Source organism: Myotis daubentonii, chromosome 11, assembly GCF_963259705.1.
Source record: "Myotis daubentonii chromosome 11, mMyoDau2.1, whole genome shotgun sequence".
Classification (NCBI taxonomy): Eukaryota; Metazoa; Chordata; class Mammalia; order Chiroptera; family Vespertilionidae; genus Myotis; species Myotis daubentonii.
This window is the reverse complement of record NC_081850.1, coordinates 33,779,162-33,801,983: the sequence shown is the minus strand read 5'-3', so window position 1 is coordinate 33,801,983 and position 22,822 is coordinate 33,779,162. Positions and strand designations below refer to the sequence as shown.

Genomic DNA, 22,822 nt, shown 5'->3' with positions numbered 1-22,822 from the left:
CAAGAACTTGCTACCTCGATTTCTGATGCAGTTTGGGACTTCCAGAAATAGAAAATGGCTCCTGTTTCATTGTCACACCTTTATAACAACTTGTATCCCAGCACACCTCCCACCAACGCCTGTGACAAGTTTGGACAAGCACAGCTGAATCACTTGAGATGGGCCAAAAGGTCAGGGCCCTGAAAGTTTGTCAGCCAGCATGATTATCTTAAGCCACTGGAAAGCACTCTGTGTTTCAGAGAACAGGTAGATTTTCCACTATACAAAAGCAGCTTTGTTTCTATATATGTGACGCTCCTAATTAGAATCAATGATTTTTTTTTTATTATCGCTCCTGATAAGCCTGTTTGCCCAGCTTCATTTTCCTAAAACACTTTAAATGTTTCTAGGAAGGGTGAGTGTCGGCAGAACACTGAAACAGACCTTGAACCGGCACGATGTTTACAATTTGTCATCCTTGGGGGTAATTTTACAAGCTCAAGCACACTAAAGGACATATTATAAAGAGCCAGGCAATTTCATTTTGTTTGAATATATTCACGAAAATGGACCAAAAGTGTCCAGAGAGGCACATTGTCATTTTTTCCTTGAGTGTGTGCCAGTTCATGACCAAAAGCAAGCATTCAGAGAATAGGAGAGCATTTATGACCACACTGTGTGTATCCAATAAGCTACTTCATAAACAAATGGGGAATATTGTTTTTCAGGGTCTGAGTAAAGTAGCCCTTCACACCAAATGTCTGCTCACAATGGTGGATCTCTCAGTGATTCATTGTGACCCTGCCCTTGATAATGAGCAGATTTCCCTCAAGGGTGAGTGTCTGTGGGACACAAAGACATCACACATCCTCATGACTTAGAAAGATGATGAGCAGTGGGGAATTATGCACCAAGAACATGTAATTTGGACAAGGTGGGAAAAGCTGAGTAATTCACTTGAGATAACAAGAGTTTTCCCAGCAGTGGTGACTGTATGGCAATGGAATCCTTGGAGAGTAAATTTTAAAAATGGTTGGGCTGGGAAAGATTTACTAAATTAAAATATAAGTTATAGGAGCCAAGACTGATAAGAAAAGAGTAACAAAACCACTTTGATGGAACAGGGACACCCCTCATGAAAAACTCAAAGATCAAGGCTGAAATGTTTCTTATTTTCAAGGGAATATAGAGAATGAAGGTAAGTCATTGGGGAATGAGGGTAAGTCAGGGGAGAATCAGAATACGTCAAGGGTGAAGTAGGAAGAGCACTTCTAGTTCTTCGTGACAGAAACAATATTGTACTCAATTTCCTCCTGCACACACAGAAACACCACATTTCCCAGACTCCCTTGCAATTAGCTGGGATCATGTGACTGAGTTCTGGCCAATGAGATGCAGGAAGTGAAGCGTGTAGCTTAATTTAGATCAGCTTCTAAAAACTTCTGCATGATCCTCAACAATCTGTTTTTCACCCTAGACTCAGGTAGTAGAGGCATTTAGATAGAAGGATCCTGATTACTATATGATCACAGGTAGAAAGCTGTATTAGAACATGAATAAGAAATAAACCTTCATCATACCAAGCCACTGAGATTTGGGCTGTCTGTTACAGAAGTTGGATTATCTTATTTCCAAAAATGCTTCCTTGTTACCATTTGTCTTTTCAAATATTATGTTATTATCTAAGAATATTTTAATCTCATTCTTAAGCAAAGGGATTTTAGAGATCTTCAAGAATAATGGGAAAAATTAGTTTGCTTTCAGATTATTAGAACACAGGTTACCTGAAAAAAAAAGTCTGGTATCATTTTCAGAGGTGTTGGAGGGAAAAAATTTTTGTTTATTTCATATAAGTTTAAAATATTTTATATACTTTTAACTTTTTATTATAGAAAATTTCAAATCATTACAGAAATAGAAGCAATAGAATAATGAACCTTATTGTATTCCCATCATTATCCATGTATGTGTGTATATTTGGAGTTACTGATTGATACATATATAGTCATATGCACATAGCTAGATAGGTAATAGGGTAAGTAAATAATAGGTAGGTAGGGAGATATATATATATATATATATATATATATATATATATATATATTATACATAATATATATATATATATTGGGGGGTCTAGTATAAATTAATCTAGTAATTGGGCCAGGTACTGTGGGAGGACTCAAAGGTGAATAATGACATTTGAGTATACAGTAGTAGAAAGATCAGAGTATGAATCTCAAACTCCACAATTACTTCACTCTGAAGGGTTATAGTAAGGATTAAAGTAATCCAGTAGCTCAGAATTTGTAAATTATTTTCTTTCCCCTCCCATTTCCCTGAAGGAGTTTTCATTCTAAGGGAGAGGTTTAATACTTCTTTCCTAGTCAAAATGTATCTACTCCTGGGAGGGCAAGAGCACTGAATCTTTCCTCAATCACTCACCATTCATATATATGAATTTTATCTCTGCTGACGTTCTTTTCCAAAAGCAAGCCTTGCATAGGTGGAGAGAAAAATAAGAAATTAAGCGAGGAACCCTGAGACACCACAGAAATTCTGAGGGAAGAAGACAGTAGGAGTTACTGCAAATGCAATGGAAGACAAATTTCTACTTCAGAATGTTGTTTAAGGTGGAGCTCCCAATTTTCCCTTCATTGCAACTGCTCCCCAGTCCCCAAATCCATTCTCCTGGCTAACAAAGCACCCTTTATTTGATCTTCTCACACTAGAAATTGTGACTGGGACTGGGAGGAGAGAGTGACAGAAGAGAGTTTAGTAGCAACAATATTTATCACCGAAGGATGGGCTTACCATGGCCAATATCCTTACACCAACTTAAAAATTAAAGCACTTTTAAATAACCATTCTAAAACAGAAATTATTCTGGAGTGACAAGGCTGAGATGCTGCATTGAAAGTTTCAAGAGCAAGACCAAGCAGATCACTCTGAACACCTAAGTCCACTGAGGTTGACTCTAGGCTGTGCTCTCAGGTCACACAGGCAAATGGCCTGACCTTGGGAGGCTCAAACCCCAGGTGAGTAGAGTGCTGCTGGAGCAGGAAGTTCAAGTAGCAAAGGAGCTCCTCTCATTGTGCCTTCTCCAGTCTAGACAGATTGAATCACCAGGAATGGGTGCATTTTGATAAGAACTGACTTAATTTGTACTCCTCTGTCCATCTCAAACATTTAGCTCTATTCTGCATTAATTCAGTCTGAGAAGAAAAAAAATCCAAAATAAATCTAAACAGTAGAGGGTGGGGGAGGAGATCTTTAAAAGGGTCTGACAGGCTTAGCATAATGAGTGCCAGTCCAAACCTTTGTTTAACAGTACTTTACTCTCTTTACAGATTATAAAAGGAAATATTTGACTAATGGAAGGCTACTCATACACGATAATGTATGCAGCCTCTGTCCACATTTTAATCATTTGACATCACTGATCAAATAGCTTTGGTCTCTAGTCTTCCCCAAGTTTTTAAATCTTTAAAGGAATAAACCTCAAAAGGTTTGAAATATATTCCCTTAATTAGATCATTTATGAAAAATATCTAGATAATTCTTTCTAATTTTAAAAACATTATTTCAGGGCATGGAAATTAGAGAAAAACCACAAAACAAATATGAGCTAAAAGGAACATTAACTGTCATGTAGTTAATGATTTTGCTCAATGAGGAGAAAGCCTCAAATATTTAACCTCTTAGGGTTTCTCTCATTATCTGTTGTTTTTTCCATTAATCCTAGAATTGCAGTGCAAAGAAACATAAACCATGATTTGCTTTAAAAGATTTGCCCAAATCTGCCACAGATGTATTTTCACAGACCAAAGTTCATGACAGGCCAGCTCCCCAGGTAACATGGATTAAATGTCGTCTAAAGGAAAATAAAATTAAGCCACTACTAATGGAAGGCTTCTAAACTGTGTTTGGGGATGTGAAATACGGCTTGACAGATGCCTAATAAACTGTGGTTAATACCCCTTCTGATGAGAATTTCTGCAGTTTTGCTTTTACCTATAAGAAGTTTGTAATTTAAGGTGACATGTATTGTCTACACAGTATAGCGAACATGTATATACACAGATAAATATGCCAGTATCTTTTTCTTATGTAAAATTGTGGGGGGAAGGGCGGAATCTTGTAATTTAGTTATAGTTTTTTTAATTATTGAGTTTGCATTAAATATTTGACAGACTGATGCCTTGTTGATACAATTTGGAAGCTACACTCTCTCTGATCTTTACCAGATGTTTCACTTGTGGTGTTTCAGCCTCAAGAGACAAAGAGGATATTAATGATAATTTTATTTATTTAATCACTTCAGGAAGATTTGATAAAAAGGAAAACTAAATATTTTGGTAACTTACTAATTCTCCAGAAATATCCAGAGTAGCAAAAATGTTTTGAAGATCACTTTATATTAAAAGCAGAAAGGCTGCATTATATTTGGAAGACAGAACACTCTCTCTTCTTACCTTTAAAAATGCGAGTGATGTGACAGATTTGTCAGTTCCACTTTTAACTCAGGGAGGCAAGGAGGTGGTGATGATAGACATTGCTCAGCACAGTTTCATCCCAACCTTAACTGACTATTAATTGTAGAGAAAGTGTACTCTGAATAGGAAATGGACACTCAGTTGAAAGCCTTCTGCCACTATCTGAGTCACTCTATTATCTTATCTCTTGTCCCTGAATTTTGTTCCAAGGGAACATGAAATTACCCTAATCACTATCAGGGCATGGATGATAATGAAGATGTACTCCTAAACACTGCCTCCCTACACCTTGATTAAAATGACAAGGTAGGCTTCCATTTATCTAGAGTTCAGTGTCAGGACATGAAAGCTTTGAGAGCACTGGTTCTCACCCTTGGCTGCCCATTAGAATCACCAGGGAAGCTGCAACCCAGAGTAATTACATCACAGACCCTGGGGGTGGGACCCAGGTATGCATATTTTATAAAGCTCTTTTAGGGATTCCAAAGTCATTCAAGGACCACTGCTCTAGAGACACTAAGTAGGCAACAGTCAAACAATTTACTAGTCTTAGAAAAATCACTTAAATCTCTAGGCTTTGTTCCCCTCATCTGAAAAAAAATGGTATGTGTGGACGGGAATTAGTGTTATACTTATTGATTTTCTTATACTTTTAAATAAAAATATATACTTATAGTTATGGAATATTTCAACACAGGCATCAAAGCATAGAAACTATTTTAAGATACTTGTGATGCCTATGCTACCACCACCAAGCTAAAAAGAAATTAATATATTGCTGTATTTGTTTCAGTTCTCTCACTTGTTGGGGGGGGAAAAAGATAAAACAAAATTCCCATATCCTATTTCTTCCTATTTCTTTGCTCTCTAGAAGTATCCATTATCTTAAGGTTACGGTTTATCCTGACCACACCAGTTTATTGTACATAAGCAATTATGTACCTACAATGACTATATAATACTGCTTAGTGTTTGTTTAAAGGTACATAAGTTGTATTACACTGTGTATATCCTTTGGCATTTAAGTTTTCATTCAACATGGTTTTTTGAGATATATCCATATTAGCATCTCTCCAATCTATATAGAGGTTTATATCTAGTTCATTAATTTTAAACTCCCTTATACTATTTCATTAGGAATAAACCACAGTTTATTGATTTACCTTGTCTATGGATACTTAGTTTATTTACCGTTTTAAAAGCAGAGGCACAATAAATACCTGTTTGTGTGTCTTCCTGCCACCATATGTAAGAGTTTCTCTAGGTAGGGGAGACACTCAGACATGGTTTTTTTGGATATCCTTACCTTCTTCTGTCCTAGATATTCCCAATTTTTTCCAAAGTAGTTACACCAATTTATTCTCGCCAGCAATATTAAAGCATTCCCCATTCTCTGTACTTTCATCAATACTTGACAATATGAGAACTTATTAATTGCACCAAAATGAAGCTTGTGGAGTGGTAACTAATAATTATGCTTAGATGGCATTTTCCTAAGGTCTCTTTTGGTCGTATTATTGTGGTCACCACATCAACACCAAGTCTTATCAAAGTAACAAAATAAAGGATGTGGAAAAAACCTTCCATGGTTTATACCGAATTTACTTTTCCCCAAGAAATGTCTTTCATGGCTAATGCTGGCCCATGAACCCATAAATCAGTCCATTAAAGAGGAATGGGGACATGGCCTAGCTCTGTATTTATTTTCTTGTACTCATAATCCAATGTTACTTAAAAAGCAAACTTGCCCAGTATACAAGCCAAAGCAAATACTCTGGATTTGGCCAGGCAAAATGCCTGTGGAGAAATGAGTCAATTCATACAAAATTCAAAGCTGTCTTTGGTCAGTGACATTTTCGTGAAAATCTGTGGGTGGGTAAAAGTTTTGCAAAATTCCTTTTTGCTATTGGATAAAATTCATCCAGGAAAAATAAGCAAAATTTAAGTGGTGACCCACATTTCCCCTTAATTCCCTTATTAACACTCCCTAACCTCCCAGCACAACTGCTTTCTATTGTGCACGAAGGAAGCCATCAGTGTTCCAAACCCTGGCAACAGGATCCTGTCCCTCTACTTACTCTGCTCCCATCAGATAGGCTTTCTCATGAGGCATACTAGCCGACTGAGCAAGCTTCAGCTCATTCAAGACATACCTTCCTGGGAATGCTACCCAGGCACTGCACACTCAACTTAATAGCAAAAAGACCTACAGTAAAAACATGCTCAGCATACACTCTGTTGGAACCATTACTATGGATACTGTTAGAGATGGTTAGTGTACATCTATAGTTTTGGGTTACACTTTTAGGAATCTGAAATTTAGGGGTTGAGGAACCTCAAGAGACTTGTTCTTACTTGAGAATTAGAAACCCTATCATCTCAGAAAAACAACAAAATTTAGCACAATTATACCCAGAAATGCTCAAAAGTTCTGTTAATTCTAAGATTCATCAGTGTTGAGGTTTGTCTAAATTCAGGACGGTTTAAATAGAATGATTTTGCACCTAGGAATTACTTGCGTTAGTAAACAGCAGTGAATGGACTCAGATATTTTTAAGATAATATTGCCCTATCTCAGTTTCTGATTTAACTGAGTTCTGCCTGTTTGCCTAAGAAGGCCTTTACTTCTCAAGGCCTTGGACATTGGCTGGGTTTATCTCTGTAATCCAGGCCAGGCCAGTGAAAAAAGCACCTGGTTTGACTTTCCATAGAAGCAATAGGATGAGATATATAGAAGGGTGGAGTTTCTTGGATGGGAAAGAGAAAAGAAACAATTTCTTCTTCCAGTAAGTTAACCGAATAATGCATTAACGATCCTACCCCCGTTCTGCCACCTAGAACCTTAAGTAGCTGGAATCCCAGAGTTCTGAGCTACAATCAGGGGTTCTGAGAATGCATCTCCCATGCATGACATGGAATTTGGCGTCAAAGGAGGATACAGTGGCAGCCTCTGACTGTAAGCAAGCTGTTGTTGAGTAGCCCTTTCACACACTCTCTTCATGACCCCAGATACTCACCGTGCTGCTTATAGCCATGGTCACCTACACAATTGGGTCACTACATCTTTCTAGGGTCAATAAGTAAGTGAAAATGATGACTAACTTTAACTATGACCCACAGAAAATTAATCACAGTTAAACATACATGAACCAATTTAAAGTGCTCCTAGCTTTTGCAGCATGTGACATGGCCACAAAAACCCAAAGATCACTGCATGTCTCCAAAAGGGGAATGTGGTCATTTTCCTTGGCAAGGATCTTGAGCTTTGAATCAACTACCATCAGATTTCAAAGCAGTAGGAGATGAAACATTTTGGTTTTAACAGTTCTTTGTGTCTGGATTCTAAGAGTGTAACAACTGGTTTTACCAAAAGCAGACAAATGCATCTGTTTCAGATGTGCATTCACATTAAGCACAATGTCTTCTATTAATAGACTACAACTTCAGAAGACTGCTAAATTTTCACAGAAAATTATTTGTTGCCAGTTAGCTTTGGCTTTACAAATCAGGCAAATGACATGTAGCAACATAACAGTTTTCAGAAGACATAATGTTCATGATATATATATGTGTTATATGAAAATGGATGTCTTCCTGATAAAAATACATAGTCCCAAGACTAGAACTGCAGTGTAAGTCAGCTCCTAAGAAATCCTGTTTTGTATAAATACATTTTCACTATAACATGTGTAAGTAAATGCTTTGTGGTTCTAAATTTGATATGGAATAAATCCCACAATCTGAATTTTGCAAAGATTCCATTTAGAAGTGGGAAGTGGGCAGCTTGGGGGAGAGAGAATTCACTTCTCATACCCAACCTGGACAATACAATGGAAAGCTTTGCAGAGGCATGCAAACATCCACCTCTTATTCTTCCACTTAAGTATTTCTATTTTTAATAGTCATCATGCACTTTAGCAAAAGTCAACTTGTGATATGCCTTTGCAAAGTTAAGAACAGTGGGAAAATGGGGAGTCCTACTGCACAAAAATTAATTTTGCAATGCAAAAAACATTTTTTGGATAATTTAAGCCTTTATGTGTTTTGGGTGTGTTGTTGTTGTTGTTGTTGTTGTGTTGTTTTCAGTAAAACCAAATTCAGCACACTATTTTCAGCCAGAATTAGTCATAACTAAAAGTTTGGACTGCTTTCGTTCAGAGACTAAATGTCTTTCCTGCTTGCAATAGGCCTCTATGTTCCAAGCAGAGTAAACGGAATTGCCTTCAATTGCTTGTCTCTTTCTGGCATTTTTAATGCAGAACCCTACTGAAAGAGGAACATTTTGCCACCTGGAATGTAATTATTCTTTTCACTCCTATAACCTGGCAGTCTCACCATGTATCAGCGTCAGGTTTTCCTTAAGAAAAATCACAACATGGGGCATAATGTAACAACAAGAAATGCAATTTCATTCTGCCAGAAATTCTTAAAACTCTTTCAAAAATACTGAATGGCGAAAAAGTGCATCTAATACTTGCATGATAGCTATCATCTGTTTGGTTTGCTTTTACATGAATGGGACAACTTGACCAATCTATAATCAACATACACATGGTCCAGATGATTTATCATCAAGATATACTACAGAAAGAAGGAATTCTGTCTAGGGGATCCTGGTCTAACTAAGTTCCTTTTCGAAATGATTTATATATTTCACACATTTAGTGACCTGTAGCATATCCAATATCCAGGGAGTACCTACGATTCTCAGATCTTAGCTCTGAACAAAATAATCCTGTCCATCTAAACTAATATAAAACGCATGCTCTTTTTTCCAAGAGTTAAGTGAGCTGTCTGAGATTGTGCAAAACTGTCTGTGATCCCAAGGGTGATGTCCTGCTTATAAACACGGAGGGTTTCTGTGAGGTGTGAGATGATTGTGAAATCATTTCAGAGCCATATTATTAAAAAAGAGTCAATTTTGCCAAGAAACAGAGATAGTTCCAGGATTGATGTTATGAAAGGGGGAGGCAGAGGAAAAAATAGACAACATGCTCACTTCCTTCAACGCCAAAGGGACATTTCCCTCTTGGTTCTTTCTCCTACACTACTTTACAAAATGCTCTCTCCTCAAAGTTCAGTGAGATTCTATGAGATTCTGCCCCTGTGGCATCCCCTGGGTGTTTTATGCCAGCTATAAATCATTAACTAGCCTCACAACCCTGGAGTGTGCAGTGTGGAGGCAGGCAAGAGGGTTCACACAGGCAAAGAGGTGTTTACTAGCCAAGTGGCTAAATGTGAGTTCCTTTCAAATATCAGAACCAGCCCGCCCACGACCCCATTACTAGCCCGGTCATTAGAGAGAAAGAAAAAATCACAAAATATTTGCTTTGAAAAAGATATAAAGCTTACTGGGGGTGCAGTGTGTGTTCCTCAGCCCTGCACATTTCAGCAACTTCACGTTGGTGCCTGGCAGGCATCTACTTTCCAACATTTTGGCTGTTGTGGCAGATCAATGTCCCCTGACATGGTAGATCATTTACATTTGCAGAAAAGAATCAAGAAGCGAAGGGATACCCAGCAGCTAATAATTAAAGAAACGTTCCCCTTCCTCACACTGAAGAGGAGTCAAATCTCGTGGATACCTAGACCCCCATGCACCATCCAAATCCCATAAAAACAGAAAATGTCCCCTGACTTGTGGGCCGACTGTGGAAAAACACATGCACTTTCCAGGGGCGCACAGGGGCTTTGGAAAACTCACCGTGCACTTGTTGGGCTTCTCTCCAGAGTGGACTCTCATGTGGATCAGCAGTTTGTAGCGGGCGTTGAATGGCTTGTACCTCCGAGGACACCCTGCCCAGAAGCAGGTGAAGTCTTCCCCTTTGCGCTGGTCTATGTGCACCTTCTCAATGTGCCGCACAAGTTCCTCCTGCTGGTCATACAAGGCGCTGCAGTCGATCCAGCGACAGCAGTGCTTGCCCCCCATGTCGTCCATGTCCCCATCCTCCTCCAGGGCCAGTGTCTGGGCATGGGGCACCAGCTCCTGGTGGTGCAGGTGCGGGTGGGCGTGGTAGGGGGGAGGGGGACCTTGGGGCTGGGGTGGCAGAGGAGGCAGAGGAGACGCGGAGGGCAGGTCTAGAGCCCCTCCCTGGAAGTCATCCAGTCGTTCTGTCTTCAGCAGGCCGGCTGGCTGGCCCTCGGGCCCAGGCAGGCCATGCTGCACCACCATGTTGTTGACCAGGGGCTGGAGGCCTCCATGCTCCAGCTGCTGCATGCGCTCATACTCCAGCGCGCAGTCATCCTCGTAAGCCGGTAGCACCAGGCCGCTGCCGGCCACCCGCACACCCTTCTGGCTGTTGGGCACTGCACATGGCTGGGGGATGCAGCTCCCGCGCACCCCCAGGAAATGCCCATAGACCTCGGGCTGCGGGGACATGTTGGCCGGGGAAGCCCTGGACCCATTGATGTAGGCGACCAAGGATGTGGGAGAGGTGCGAATGATGGTATTGAAGTCTATGCCAATGCCATCGGACAGCGGGGACAGGGACAGGGCTCTCTTCTTGGAGCGGGCCGAATGTGACCTGGCTGAAGAGTGGCGGGGACTAGAGTAAGGAGAGTGGCTATTTTCCATGCCAAAAAGGTAGGCTGGCAAAGAGTTAGAGACACTGTTGCTGGACATGGCTGTCCCCGGAGGAAGGCTAAAGAGATCCCCTAGGTCAGTGCCATTCTGAGAGCTGTGGTTGGCAGAGAGCGAAGGGGGAGCCCTGTAGCCTTGAGTCCACTCTTGTTTCACACTCAACGCTGATTGACTTTCCGTCAGACTCAAAGTCGTGGATGCCAAAGATTCACGTGAAATAAGGGACCTAGAACAGCAGCCAGAAGGGGGAGGGGGGGAAAGACAAACATTTTAGCAGGATATAAATTGCTTAAGAGCTAAAAGAACATTGACAATCCCTTAAGTAGTTCCCCTAATTACATTCCCAGCAAAACACACATTCTTTGGCTAAGATAACACCAAGGCTTTTAGTTCCAGGTAAATAACATTTTACCAAGAACAATAAAGGCTAATGCTCACCGGACTAATAAAACAAAAGATTGATTGTTATATGTAATCTTAATACTTTAATGATAATAAATAGTCCTTGCTTTATTTTTTAAACATTATTTAATGTACGGGAAAAATTTGAGACCTAGGAATGATTATTGATGCCTGTGTCACAGCAAACCAAATAAGCAAGTATTTATTAAGTACCTACTGTGTGCAACACACTACAAATAGGCACTGCAAGGAATACAAGTCCACACAAAGTCCCAGTCTTTGAGGAAGATCAATTTGGTGAGGTAAAACATAAACCCATGCTTGACTTGAAAAAAAGTAAATCCTGGAAGTCAAAATGTCATCCAGGATATATAATAATAATTTCTTCATTTTGCAACAGTCCCTCTCCTGTTCTTCTTACCCTTTTTCAAAGCATGCCTCATGTAACAGTATTTACCTGCATATCAAAATGGTTTCTAATGTAGCCTGGCCACCTTAAAATTCATTTTGCTTTACTATGGTATCATTGCCTTAAAAAATCACTAAAGAGAAAAACCTTTGTCCCTTGGATGGGAAATTTGTTACAAAAGCTAGAAATAACTCACTGTGTTTCTCAATCAGACATGATGAATATCAGAAAAACCTGGCTTACTTATATGTACCTACATTGGATCTTAGAGATTTTTTTCTGACAAAAAATTAATCAAAAACAAAGTTATATATATCTTCCCATATACTACTTCCAAAGGAACTGAGGGAAAAGAGAAGCATTCTCACCCCATCTAATCTTCTTGCTCCTTTTTATAAAATGGAAACCAGGAACACTGTTTCCTACAAGCTTGAGATATTAGCCAGAAAATATCTCAGCTCTGAAATGCATAGTATAAGGTGATAGATAACACCATTATGGATGTGATGTTTCCATCAGGTGAAGTAATGTTTACCAATGACAAACACAGCAGGAATGTACGTCCAGATGCCCTTGACACAAATTTTTTTTCTTGGTCTACATCCTTATATTCGGGCTGAAGTCCTTTTGCAATCCCAAAGTGGTTTCTGAACCATCTGTGTCTGAATTCCCCATGGACACTTTCAATTATTTTCCCAGCACACCTGCAGCGTGCAGCTCTCCCTGCAGAACTCAGGTGAAGGTTCCTGATGATTGAATGTCAAGGACCTTTTGGTCCCTTCCCCAGGGAGATTCAGGAATTGCTTTCTGACCCAAGAAAAATCAGTAGCTGTGTCATATATAGGGCAAAGACAACTGACTTTGCTTTATGCCCCAAGGTTGAGAGAGTTTACAGAACATTCTCAAATGTTGCATTTGCCTGGTCACTGTCACACTAACGCATTTCAGATTTTTAAGCAGCAAAGATCAGGCAGAAAGTATTTTATCCACTTGTATGTACTCTGCATATGTAATTATATTATTTGCTGGAAGGGCAGCCTACACTGAGACATGTTTATTTGTTCCATTGTCCAGAGATATTTCATACTTTTCTCAAATGATACTTAAATGATACTTAACTACGACTCAATTTAAATCTGAGCACAACCCCATGCAGGCATATTCCTTAACTCCTCAAACATCAATTTCTAAGACAATTACCATATACTTTTTTCAGAAGGCAAAGTCTATATTCTATTCACTAAGGCAATAATATACATAAGGAATTCTCTCTTCTATCTCAACATGTAATAAGAATAAAATTTACAACAAATGGCCTTTACCTATTGGCTCTCATCCCTCCTGTACAATTACCCATATCTTTTACCTTTCAGAGTTCTAACCCATAACCTCCCCCAAATACACTAGCTCTCAATCAGAGTCCTCTTTCCAAAGATGTTATACACTGGCTGCCTGTACTGTGCCTTAGACATAGCTAACTTCCTCAATAAAATTCAAAGCCTTTCCACAGAAAGTATCATTTTCATCTCCCCCAGCACCCACCAGAGTGTTAAGATACATAAGTTTCCAAAAAATGGTTGATTAAGAAAGTAAATAAATAGTCAGTAACTAAGTAAAATTTTCTTCTTAGCCTGGCCGGCGTGGCTCAGAGATTGAGCGTCGACCTACGAACCAGGAGGTCACGGTTTGATTCCTAGTGAGAGCACATACCTGGTTACAGGCTGGATCCCCAGTAAGGGGCATGCAGAAGGTGGCCAATCAATGATTCTCTCTCATCATTAATGTTTCTGTCTCTCTCTCCCTCTGCCGGGGTCCAGCCCCAGCGGGTCCAGGGGTCCCCAAAGGTGTAGACGGAGTCGGCGAAGAAGGAATGACACGGAGACAGCGTTCAGTTGATCAGCAGCCTAGCCAGGATCTCCAGCCAAGTTCTGGTCTCGATCTCCAGAGAGGCTCTGCTTCGGATTTCCAGTGAGGTTCTGTAGCCATGTTCCCTCGCTAGGTTCTCCAGCCAGGTTCTGTCCAGGCTCTCCAGTCAGGTTCAGTGTCCAGGTTCCAGTCAGGTTCTCCTGCCAATCTCTGTAGTCAGGTTCAGTCCAGGATCCCTTGCCATGTTCTCCCGCTAGGCTCTGTCTCTAGGCTCCGAGGCCAGTCCCTCTCCAGGATCCTCCGGCATGCTCTCTCCAGCGAAGTTCTTCTGTCTCTAGGCTCCGTGTAGGTTCTGTCTTCTTGATTCTGTTCTGAGTTCTGACTCTTTCTGTCTTGTTACAACTGTATTTATACCAGTTGATTCAATCCTATCAATCTCTATTACAAAGGTTAGGGCGTTTCTTATCTCCGTTCCAGGGAGAAAAGATTATGTAGTTTAAGCATGATTGTTCATAGTTAAAGGGATTAATTACCCGCCTGGCACTTAGTTGAGGGGTTTTATTCCCTCCCTAACTTCAGGGGAAAATCCCTACCTGGGGATTCAACCTTTCTCGGAGAGGTGACTTTGGTTAAAACACAGCGCCAAGAAGGTGAGCAAACATATTAAGAACCGTATGCCATATATGCCAGGTCCCTTGAAACAGCAAGGATGGACCGGCTCCCAGCAAATTCCCCCTTTTTTATTTTTTAAAAGCAGGCATTAAAAAGAAAAACCTGAAATGCTCTCTTGTATCCATTTTAAGAGTAGGATTGGCGCTTTCCGCTATTACCTGAGTCCTGATCTATCACCCCAGGGAGAGCTTGCCAATCCTGCACTTTCCCGGGGTGGAAAGGCTGCAGTGGGGTTAAGGATAAGGCTCCTTGGGCCTACCTTCTCCCATGCCTCTACATTTACCTTTCCGGCACCTTTCCTTCCTCAGAAAAGCATGGACATATTTCTTGTATAAAATGTTCTGTCTGACTGGGAGTAACCTTAATTCCTCTGCTAACAAGCATATATGTTAAAAGATCAATACGGAGTCTTTTTTCTTTAGACTCAGTATGGCACATCTTCTTAATCTAAAGATTAATACAGAGTCTTCTTTCTTTGGACTCAGTATGGCACATCTTCTCAATCTAAGAATCAATACAGAGTCTTCTTTCTTTGGACTCAGTATGGCACATCTTCTCAATCTAAGTTTTGTACTATCCACCTTCTTACCCTACTTATCCTCTATAGGGGGGTCTGTAGCACCCTGGTGGAGTCCTATCCGTCCCGAGTGTGGGGTTCTCAATGGGGGGGGCTTACCTAAGGGAATCCTGTTCCAGGGGTTCCCAAAGGTGTGGACGGATTCGGCGAAGACTATCCACCCTCTTCCTACGGTGGAGTCTGATCCGTCCCGAGTGTGGGGGTTCTCAATGGGGGAGGGGGGCTTACCTAGGGGAATCCTGTTCCAGGGGTTCCCAAAGGTGTGGACGGAGTCGGCGAAGACTATCCACCCTCTTCCTACGGTGGAGTCCGATCCGTCCCGAGTGTGGGGCGCTTACCTAGGGGTCCCTGTTCGGGCGCCAGATGCCGGGGTCCAGCCCCAGCGGGTCCAGGGGTCCCCAAAGGTGTAGACGGAGTCGGCGAAGAAGGAATGACACGGAGACAGCGTTCAGTTGATCAGCAGCCTAGCCAGGATCTCCAGCCAAGTTCTGGTCTCGATCTCCAGAGAGGCTCTGCTACGGATTTCCAGTGAGGTTCTGTAGCCATGTTCCCTCGCTAGGTTCTCCAGCCAGGTTCTGTCCAGGCTCTCCAGTCAGGTTCAGTGTCCAGGTTCCAGTCAGGTTCTCCTGCCAATCTCTGTAGTCAGGTTCAGTCCAGGATCCCTTGCCATGTTCTCCCGCTAGGCTCTGTCTCTAGGCTCCCAGGCCAGTCCCTCTCCAGGATCCTCCGGCATGCTCTCTCCAGCGAAGTTCTTCTGTCTCTAGGCTCCGTGTAGGCTCTGTCTTCTTGATTCTGTTCTAAGTTCTGACTCTTTCTGTCTTGTTACAACTGTATTTATACCAGTTGATTCAATCCTATCAATCTCTATTACAAAGGTTAGGGCGTTTCTTATCTCCGTTCCAGGGAGAAAAGATTATGTAGTTTAAGCATGATTGTTCATAGTTAAAGGGATTAATTACCCGCCTGGCACTTAGTTGAGGGGTTTTATTCCCTCCCTAACTTCAGGGGAAAATCCCTACCTGGGGATTCAACCTTTCTCGGAGAGGTGACTTTGGTTAAAACACAGCGCCAAGAAGGTGAGCAAACATATTAAGAACCGTATGCCATATATGCCAGGTCCCTTGAAACAGCAAGGATGGACCGGCTCCCAGCATCCCTCTTCCTTCCTCTCTGAAATCAATAAAAATATGTTTAAAAAATAAATAAAATAACTTCTTCTTAAGGACCAAATTCCTTATAGAAGCCCTGGCCAGTGGGTTACTCAGTGGTTAGAGAATCGGCCCTCACACCAAAGGGTTGCAGATTATATTCCAGTCCCCTGGTTGGGTTGAATGGTAAGCAACCAATCCATGAGTCTTTCTCACATATGTCTCTCTTTCTTCTACCCTCTCTTTTTCTCTCTCCCTCAGTCCTCTCTCCCTGCCACACTCTCTAAAGATCAATGGAAAAAATATCATCTAATGAGGATTAAAAACAAAAAAATTCCTTATAGAAGTACAAATGAAGCAGCATTTGATAGGCAATCACCTACCAGTTGGACCACATACATCCTCCATTGACTTCCCCACATCATATCCCACATGTGGTTAATAATGCTCTGCTTGATTAAAGGACCTGGTATAATAGGCTTAAAGTCACACAAGCTGTGATTGAAACCCACATTTTCTGTTCTCTTTCTGCAACAACATGCTGAGTGACTGTGAAAGGTTCCAAAGGACTCTCTCTTATAGCCCCTGCTGCTATGCACACCAGGCCTATGGGAAAGAAAGTGACAAAGAGCTGTGGTTCTGTCACCTTACTGAGAGCAATCTCCATTTCCATATGGTCATCTGATCCTTGGGATATTATTTCTGGTGACTGGTTAATTTGGAGCTTTATGTGAAAGAAAAGCAATATAGCTCAAACAAAATAAAACCAATATGAGAAATTCAGAAACTATCAGTGAAACACGTTAGGATGGCTAGTGAAGCAAGAATTCAGTAACTCTCATGGGGCCATAAGAGGAGTGATGGCCAAAGTGAATGGCTTGGTTCAAGGCCAAGATCAAAAGAAATACTAACTTATAGATCATGTGCAATTCCTCAAAGAGAGAGAGAGAGAGAGAGAGAGAGAGAGAGAGAGAGAGAGAGAGAGAGAGAGATCTCCCCTGGAAGAATTAGTACTGCATCTAAACACAGAATGGTTTTATAAAGTGTTAGAACTTACAGCCTAGACTCAATTCTCAGCCCCTTGGACTCCTCTGAGCTTTGTGGACACAGTCCAACCCAAAAGGAAACTCAAGAAAATTCCATCCCCAGAAATCAGCTCAGTAAGTTCCGGTTTAGGAGAGAAAAATGGGTGCCTTTTTGGATCTTGAATGACATTATTAGATTGGTGGTTCAACTTTGTAACTGAAAAACTAGTGATACAAAACAAAGTCTTTAGACTTCCTGTGTTTTGGGTCCATTATCTATAAAACAGGGATAATACTTGCGGGAAGTTTATAAATATTCAATCACAAAATATAGGATCACAATAGACGTGAAAGCACTCGCAAAACTAAACATATACAAAACCCAGGCAAGTAGCATGCAATCTCTTCTACTTCCCAACTTTTGCCAGATTTGTATATGAAGTGACTCTAATGAGGTTATTTACCAGCGCCTCAGCCTCAACACTTTAGGGAAAATATATACTCGGTCTTCGTTTTGCAGAGTGTTTGCAATGCCTAAATCGAGAATGGCTCCTGGATCTTTAGGAAGGTAAGGTATAGTTTGCATTTCTCATTAAGTAGGGCTAGTCAGAAATGGTTGGGAAATTAATGAAAGCAAATATACAGCATTCGGGTATGATTCTCATCACTGGAGTACACAGAATCCAACAAAGCTAAGGAAGAGTGCTTTTCCCAGGATGAGGCACTCCAGAAAAAAATACTCAAAGGGGTCAAAAGAAGAAATACAGTCAGCAAATCTATACTATCTACTCAATGTTATCAGTAATTAAGAAATGCAAATTTTAAAAAATGAAATTTTGCACATCAAATTGGCAAAGTAATAAAAACAGTAATTCCTATATTTGATAAGATATGAGGAAGCAGAAACTCTCAAGACTATTGGTGAGTTTATAAACGGGTAAGCCTTTTCTGTGGTACGTTGAAGAATACACATCAAAATGCTCAAAACTATACATTTCCAGCAAATCTTATTTCTAAGAAATTATTCTAATAACCAGAAATAAGCAACAAAATACTATTTATAGGATTGAACAAGTACAGTGTTACTTAAAGTATTTAAGTAAAGGGAAAACAAATGCCCAGTAACAAAAGACTAATAAAAAATTACAGTTGTATTTATATGCTTTTTAAATAAAATGGAATCTTAGGTAGGAAGAAGCCATTATATAATGCTGAATACTTTTGTTACAAAAGAAAGAGTTTATATTAACTAAACAAAGTAATTATAACACTACGTAGATTATTAGATCAATCTGATACAAAGAAAAACCTATGCTTATGTGTTTGCATATAATTAGAACAGTGGTTCTCAACCTTCCTAATGCCGCGACCCTTTAATACAGTTCCTCATGTTGTGGTGACCCCCAATTTCATTGTTACAAATTGAACATAATTAAAGCATAGTGATTAATCACAAAAACAATATGTAATTATATATGTGTTTTCCGATGATCTTAGGCGACCCCTGTGAAAGGGTCATTCGACCCCCAAAGGGGTCGCGGCTCCGCGGTTGAGAACCGCTGAATTAGAAGGTTGTATATTAAAATTCCACCCATGGTTGCCTGTGCATGGTCAGATGCAGAATGACTATCATTTATTGCCTTATGCTTTTCCATATTTTCTATAATAAGTAAGAATTACATAGATAATCAAGAAAAACATTAAAATTTACAGCTGTCTATAGGGTAGTCATCATTCAAACTGAACAGTTCCTGCCTCCACTCCACAACACTCTCCTCTTGGATAAAACACAAAGCTGATTCTCTCTCTATCCTTATTTCTAGGCAGCAAACACCTTCAAGTTGAACTGCTGCTTCCTGTCCTTTCTCTCTTCTGAAAGAACATACAAACCAAGCATTACAAATGTGACCTTTTCAAATTGCTAAAAGTAAGTTTCATACTTCACCAAGCCCCTTTCCAACACGTTTTTTGCCCATCCTGCAAAAAGAATTATTTCAATAGGAGGACTCACAGAATACATAGTCAAAAACCTAAGTCAGTGCATCTTTAAGATGTTGTCTTTTAAGGATATAAAATTATGCTAAGGAACCAAAGATGGCAGAAAACACTGACATAATAACACTTCCCTGGTCAAGAGACTGCCTTAGATAGATGGTTGCAGCAGTTCGTGCCAGGCCTACCCATCAGTTTCTCCATTAATTATGACTCTCTGCCTTCTAGGCATAGGCTGGACTTGCCACCGACAGAGAGCTGAAGGCTTCCCAATGACACCTACCCCAAGAGTACAGTTAATTTTACATGCAACATTCAGCAAGTCTGAGGAGGCCCTCAAGGCATTAATCATCAATGGGGAAATGACAGAAGCAGCTTCCCTTCACAAAAAAATCTCAGGTGAAAAACAAGTTTCCCTATCATGAAAAAAAATTGGCATAAAAAGTTATCCAGGAGCTATGATTTCTGAGTCTCAAACAGCAGGTAGGAGGAAAGTGCAGAGTTACAAGAAGGGGAAGGAGGGATAGAAGGAAAGGAAGGAGTAAGTAGAAGAAACAGGATTCCAGAACTGTAAGGCTTTTCAGATTTCCAGCCTCCTCCTCCCCAAGAAGAGGAAGCACAGGTTCAGTCCAGGAGTCAAATCCCTTTGCAAAATCAGTTACAACAGAGCCAGGACTAAGAGGCAAAAACTTTGGATTGAGCTTCTCCAAAAATGCACTTCTAGAAGATAAAATAATTCATTTCAAACAGAAATGAACCTTACACATTGCACAGCATTTTGTCTTCATGCCCCCTCTAATATCAACCTTAAGAGATATATTTGTCTGAGGAGGTCGTTTACCTTTTCCTATTTAATTTCCTCCTATGGAGAGATAGCAGCACTTATTAGACCTACTCATTCCAGCACCTAATTGGACACTGTGGTGAAATGTTATGTGACTTATACCTGAAAGTATGCCGTCCCAAACACATCATAAAGTCTTGAAATTCATGATTTCAATCTTCATTTTTTTTCTACTATCTTCCTAAGCTTTAACTATTACTAGTATACTATGCAGACATAAGGTTCTTGGGTAGATGGGTGGATAGGGGGATAGATTTATAGACAAAACAGTTACAAAGCAGCCTGGAGACACTGCAACATATGCACTGAAAATGAACAGGTAAGATGGATGCACATGAACATCTCAATTTTCTAGGCCTTGACACATAACTTGCCTCACCAGGAAGTGACAAATTAATTCACTGGAGTTTAGTCAATGAGGGAGGCCCAACATCTCAAGTTGGGCATTCATTTCACTCACACTACAAGACAGCAGGTGTTAAACCACCTAAACCATTCCTCCAAATTAAGATGACATGGCACATACTTAATTTTTATACACATCCCCCTAAAAAAGCTCAAATTAAAAGGGTAGCTTAAGCAAGTGAGCGTGTGTGGGTGTGTGTTCAAGAAGGGAAGGGAAAACACTCACAGGGTATGATTACACCATAAGAAGGGGAAATAAAAGTAACTTGAGACCTGGTATCTGAAGGAAGTATATTCAGGTTGGCTGCATTCATTGCCTTCTGTAAGCTAGGACTGATCTGGTTGCATGCTGTAGAGACCTGGCTTGCTGGAGGTGAAATGGGTCCCAGTCGCTGAACCATCATGGGGCTGCTGGTGACCACTAGATTGTTGCAGCTGCCTTTTCCAATGGACTTGCACTGAGGCCCAAAGCCAAGAACCCCTGAAAACAAACGAATCAGGTTAGCTTTCATGTCCCTTACATCAGAAATCAGTAAATACACACATGTGCACACTTCTATCAGGTCCCATCTTTAGAGACAGTCCTTGAATCTGTTTTTTAAGATTGGTATCACCAAAAAGCTTCCTCTAATTGCAATGAAAAAAACATAATGTTACAACTCATCTAGAATCACCACATACAAAACATGCTTACATTTTGCTCCTTCTGTATACAAATGCCCACTTACATTATTTTATCATCTCCTTACCTAAAGGGTTAAAGTGATAAGTAGATGGATGGGCTTACTCATATCAAACCAAGTTTATTCTAGAATAGCTAATATTTTAACTGGCTTACTTCATTCCAACTCTGACCTTCCAAAAAGCCTCTTTAAAAGGAGAGAGTCTGGCTCTTGTCTCTCCATTCTTGATTTCTTCTCTTCATCCCACTACATTGTCATTGGACATATAGCCAATTTTTAAAAAATCAGGATGAGAGCCATAAACAAAACACTCATTATAATTAGGTATAGCTTTTTCTTTTTATTGTAACAATCTTTGAATGTAGTAAAATTTGGTTAATACCCAAAAGAGAAAGAAAAAAAAGAAACCCACAAAAATCTGTGTCCTTAGGGAGATGGGAAAAGCAAAGACGAGAAAGGCAAACACTGTCATGACTCACTTACAAAAAAATAAAAATGGTTGAATCATTCTAGACATTCTTTTTACATGGATATACTTCTACAAACATTTTTTTTTTTTTTTGCAAACTACCTGGTCAAGTCTCAGTGACTGTACACTGTGTTCCCATTTCAAATGAACAAAAATAAGTATGACCTCAGTTTTTAACAGATCAGGCCCTAAATATTTCTCACCAAATTCCCCATGTTTCTCATTGATATACTTGGGATCAAAGTAGCTGGAAAACATCACTGTAACTTTCCCTAGTCCTAGAGGATACAATTTCTTATTTTGTTTTCCCCAAAATTGAATTCATAGCCCCAAAGATGACAGTCATCTTTTGTAATATTCTCTTCATAGAGCCCACAAAAGATAAACAAGACCTTACAGCAATGGCTATGCTCTCATCAATGAAACCAGACCTTAAAAGTGCTGGGAGAGTCCCAGCATCTTCAACTGGAAGAAGCCTGCTGGAGTCCAGCCCTCTGAAAACTAAAATCCAAGTGGTCACTGACTTGCCCAAGGCCACACAAGGCTTTTCTGATAGAGCAGAAACAGATTCCACTAGGGTATATTTTCATGGTACCTGGGTGGTTAGGTGTTGGATGCTTCTTTAACTCTAAATGAAAAATTCTCTCAATTATTTTTAAGATACACAAACCAGAACCTTCCCTCTACCTCTTTCACTGCAACTTATATCTGATGCATCTTATAGTGCCTTGAAAGATAAGTTATGGATAGTCTGTTTCCGTAACTCACCTAACACTGTACCATTAGGATTTCATCTCCTTATCAAGAAAAATGGATATACTTTTATGCAATGACCATGAACTTAGTATCTTTATAAATTCCATAAAACTACATGCCATTTGCTTTTCAAATCTCTTTTTACCTCAGAAAAAAATGGCTATGGTCCATAGCCTAGTCCAGTATAAAAGACACTCAAATTATCTCCCCAGGTCCCATCCCTACCAGTCATGACTATTAAAAGCTATACCATATGTCAGGTATTCTGTCAAATTTAATGTCATATATTTATCTAAGCCACTCACTCATTTCATGCCTGCTTCCACCTCAGTAAAAAGGTATTAATATCTACCTCTAAAACAAAGACATATTAGCCGTTAGAACAGCACACCCAAGAAATACTACTTGGAGGCAAAGCATATTCACACATTCTTTCATCAAATCTAAGATGCTGTATATTGCAAGGCCCACCATCATTTTATGCACCAGTAAGAACATGCACTATCAATTAAACTAGTG

The 22,822-nt window shown here is 40.1% G+C and overlaps 1 protein-coding gene across 2 annotated transcripts in view; it reads right to left on the bottom strand.

Annotated features, from left to right (window-relative positions):
* GLIS3 (GLIS family zinc finger 3) overlaps positions 1-22,822 on the bottom strand; it is a 452,058-nt gene that overhangs the window by 281,762 nt on the left and 147,474 nt on the right. For both annotated transcript variants that reach the window (XM_059656776.1, XM_059656775.1), the window contains 2 exons: positions 20,669-20,876; positions 10,180-11,281 (listed from right to left, as the gene is read on the bottom strand). In XM_059656776.1, the coding sequence (XP_059512759.1) occupies positions 10,180-11,281; positions 20,669-20,799 (1,233 nt within the window). In that variant the 5' untranslated portion in view covers positions 20,800-20,876. The remainder of the gene's footprint in view (positions 1-10,179; positions 11,282-20,668; positions 20,877-22,822) is intronic.